Source organism: Austrofundulus limnaeus, unplaced genomic scaffold, assembly GCF_001266775.1.
Source record: "Austrofundulus limnaeus strain Quisiro unplaced genomic scaffold, Austrofundulus_limnaeus-1.0 Scaffold37, whole genome shotgun sequence".
In the NCBI taxonomy this organism is placed as follows: domain Eukaryota; kingdom Metazoa; phylum Chordata; class Actinopteri; order Cyprinodontiformes; family Rivulidae; genus Austrofundulus; species Austrofundulus limnaeus.
In genome coordinates this window covers 1,120,890-1,124,978 of record NW_013952439.1, presented here as the reverse complement: position 1 = coordinate 1,124,978, position 4,089 = coordinate 1,120,890, and the positions used below count along the sequence as shown (strand labels likewise).

The following is a 4,089-nucleotide window of genomic DNA, read 5'->3' as shown; positions in this document are numbered from 1 at the left end:
TTWAAGTCTGCAAGAAAAACTATTTTCATTTCATGTACACGTGTTTATTTGTAGGAACAATGTTTCTATTTATTATTATTGTGACATTCACGACCTTGCTGCTGACTTAGATGAAAAATGCTCGATGTGATTTGATCATACACTGAATATCTAAAAACAGTATATTTTTRCGCAGGTTTAGATTTTATGTGCAGTTTTACTGTCTCTAAGTTTTTATTCTTGTATTTCTTATTGATATTTTGCACCAAATAAAAGCAGTCTTTTTCACATTAAACTCTGAGTTCCGATCCGTTCATCCCCCCGCCGTTTGAAATGATGAATAACCTCTTTGTTTCTACCTGCAAACTACCTTTGAGTAGAAAAGCCAGGACTTTATTAGCACTTTCCTTCTGCCTGGATCCTCCGCTGGGTGGGTTTACCTGGAGGCTCGAAACTTTGAACTGCTGCAAAATTTATTAGAAGTCGTGACAACATGAGAAATGGTCCAATTATCTGGCTCATCGTGGTGTTCATCATCATCAGCCTTCTGACTGCGCAATAAATTCAATTTCAGATTATATTTGTTTGTCGTGTGAAGTCTTCACAGAGATTTTTCATATTGCAAAACTAGAAATACCAGTCATCAGCTGACTCTAAAAATATACAATAAAATTATGTTTGCAGCTTTTAAATCAGATTTTAAAAAATACTTGAATTTAAAAATACAAACAAACTGCTCATCTTTAGGGTCTAATTTTTTAAAAAAAAAACTGATACAATTATTTTTCCAAACTATGGCTAATATAGTCATTTTATTTGTCATATAAAACTGTGCTAATAATTGTACTCAACTGTTTCACTCAATAAGACAAATACTTTGCTGTTTTTTATCTAAGAACTGTTTATTGTCATTTATTTGCTTGAGTATAAATCGTATTGCTCAAAATGCTAAAGTCTAAATTACTCTTAAACCAATTTTTCCAATAATAAAAGCTATACAAAATGCTTATTTTCAAGAATACTTGTCATTTTGAGACAAATACAGAATTTCTCTGAAAGAATAATTTGAAAGTTATGAACAAATGTTATCTTACCTGTTGTAGACAGATTAAAAGAGTTTGATTCTGACAGGATAGGTGAGTTAATGACTGGTCCAAGAGCAAAGTGGTAGCCTAAAATAACTCCAATCTAAAACTTTCATGATGTTTTATGTGAACACTGTTGTATATATATTTAAATTATCATTAATATACACTGTTATTTACAATAAATCCTCCAGTATTACTATTAGAAATACTATAGCAGCACTTCAAGTGCAGATTGAAGCACAAAACATAACATTTCTTCTGGAATGACTGCGGAAGAGTTTGCATTACTTGAATTTATTGTTTTGTTTTTTAGCTTGGAGCAATCCAGTTTTGTCTCGGTCCCACTTGGAATCCAGTCAGAACAGAAAGAGCTATCTACAACATGTAAAATAAATTGTTGTTGCATTCCACTTCAAAACAATCCGAACTAACCCTTTAATTTAAACAGTTTAGAAGAGGTTCTTCTTTTCATACATTCACACATAAAGTGAGAAAAAATAAATATTTTCTGATGTTTGGCTCGTCAAACTGCCTCCAGCAGCTTCTGAGGCAACGACGCTGCCCAGCTTTCACACAAATAAAGTGAGTTCGCTTGGCTAATGACTCATCTTCAGGTACTAGCAGCGCAGGAGGTCTGTGGACGGTTCTGGGGCGTCACTCTCTCCGTCCTCTTCAGCAGAGTCCTCCGAGCTGTTCATCACTGCAGCGCTGAGCTCCTCCAACACACACAGCAGTCGCTCTGAGAAGATACAGACAGCCGGCTGGTCAGAGCGCAAACACCTGTGTAAATGTCAGAMACGTGCAGTAACAGGACATTTATTACCACCTGCAGGAGGCGGGACTTGTGTGTCTAGAGAGCACTTCGTCTCTGAGGGGTTTGGTGCTGCTGTGAGGCTCTGTGGAGACCCTGCCATCAACCCTCTTTCAGCAACTGTGACCTGGAACATATTCTGTTTATATGACAGGAAATCAAAGGAAAACAAATATCTACCACTGTTTTTTTTTTTCTTTTCGTTGTTGTTTTCAAAAATATTCTTACAGAAGGAAAGTGTTTCTTCTCGGTTTCCTTTGGCCGTTTATTAAAGACCTCCTTGTCGTCCCTGCACGCTGTCGCCTCTCTCTGAAACTGACGCAGAGTCATAACTGCAACAGAGAGAGCAGACAGGTCAGAAACCACAGGGACGTGCTGTTATATTGTGCTGCTGTGCGCTGGGTAAACAAATCCAATCATATTAAACCACAGGCCGCATTAAACAGAAAACTTCATTGTGCCGCCTGAGAGGAAACACGAGGTGGATCTCACTACCTGCTCTGGTGTGCTCTCTTCTGGCAGCTTGGACTTCAGCTTCCATCACTCTCAGTCTCTCAGCACACCGCTCCTCGATCCGAGACACGCTCTCCTGCAGGGCTGGAAACAACAGTCCACAGGGTTATTTTTTACTTATTTATTATTTTTATTAAAGTTTTATCATGAACTACAAGACTTTGTTTTGGTTTAAAGCCACAATTCCAATGAAGATGGGACATTGTGTTAATAAAACAAAAAATACAATGATTTGCAAATCTTTTTGACTTATATTAAATTGAATACACTACAAAAGACAAACATTTAATGTTCAAATGAATAAACCTTGTTTTGTCGCAAAAATATTTACTCACTTTGAATTTGACATCTGAAACACGTTCCGTTACACAGTGGTGAACACGACCCTGTCCCATTTTGTTTGGAACGTGTTGTGAGTGTGAAAGAGTGAATACTTGAAAAAAAAACCAGAAAAAACTATAAAGATTATCTGTTTGAACATTAAATATTTTGTCTTTGTAGTGTATTCAAATAAACATAGGTTTACAAATCATTGTATTCTGTTTTATTAATGTTTTATACAATGTCACAGCTTCATTGTTACTGGGGTTGTACATTATAATACCATAATCATATGCTGCAGCATCTTACTTGTGTTTTTACTATCATCCTATCCAAATGTGATTAATGTGCTTTCTATGTCCATCTTTGCTGTGAGTGTGGGGAGGATTGGGTTCAGTCAAACAGTTGTTTTAATTTAGGGAAGTGCCTGACTCAATGAAACGAATGAAAAACATCCAAGTATCAGTCATGACGAAAGCTGCTCGCATTTTCGAAACGCAAGCAAAAACGAGCTTCGCTAGCATCTTTTATTATCTCCTTCAGCTCGTGAAACACTGGAGCGTTTCTTTACAACAGGAGAGATTAATACACCCCCACAAATCTTTACGGGCGTATCCTTTAAAGTGAGGCTTGGTCTTATTAATAAACACAAATAAATGTGATGCCAGGATTAGTGATGCAAGCAAAATAAGTGAGTCTGTGAAACTACCTGAAGGATTTGTCTGTAAATTACTTTGTTTTTAAATTACAGATACATTTAATGCAGAAATATATGTTCCATTTTATTATTATATATGTAATAAGGTTTAAGTCAGTGGTTCCCAACCTTTTTAGACTTGTGTACCCTGAGCAATTTTATCATACCACTAGTACCCCTTCAGTCAAACGTAATGATGATTCTCCAAAACTATAATGTACTACAACTGATTATTAAACGAAAATTATTTATTTAACCCCTGGAACATTTATTTCTCAGACATTTAATTTTTTCAACTCAAACTAAACATAAAGATAAAAATGTTGCCTTGAAGGTGAATAAGTAATTAAATAAATAAACCAGGTAATGGCAGGTGCAGAAAACTTCAGTGTCCAAAATACATCAGAAACTCACCGAAATGAGCAAATTTCGTGAGATTCTACATTTTATACTGGATTCCATTTTGTGTTAATTCCGTGATTCAATCTGCAATTTCTGCATTGCGGAAATGATAGGGCCCTACATATCTCAGTCCTGTTTTTATTCACTTTTTTACACACCTGGGAAATTTTTCCACATTGGGAATCACTGATTTAAGTGAAACAATGTGATAAAAAAATGTAATGCGCCTATAACTAAAGATTTATTTTAAACATCCATCCATCCATCCATCCATCCAT

At 35.8% G+C, this 4,089-nt stretch overlaps 1 protein-coding gene across 1 annotated transcript in view; it reads right to left on the bottom strand.

Moving 5' to 3' along the window:
* Window positions 1-862: 862 nt before the first annotated feature.
* Window positions 863-4,089, bottom strand: part of cchcr1 (coiled-coil alpha-helical rod protein 1) — a gene marked incomplete in the record, with an annotated part of 15,215 nt that continues 11,988 nt past the window's right edge. Inside the window, 4 exon segments of the mRNA XM_014006722.1 lie at window positions 863-1,806; window positions 1,894-2,017; window positions 2,107-2,210; window positions 2,374-2,475. Coding sequence (XP_013862176.1) covers window positions 1,685-1,806; window positions 1,894-2,017; window positions 2,107-2,210; window positions 2,374-2,475 — 452 coding nt within the window.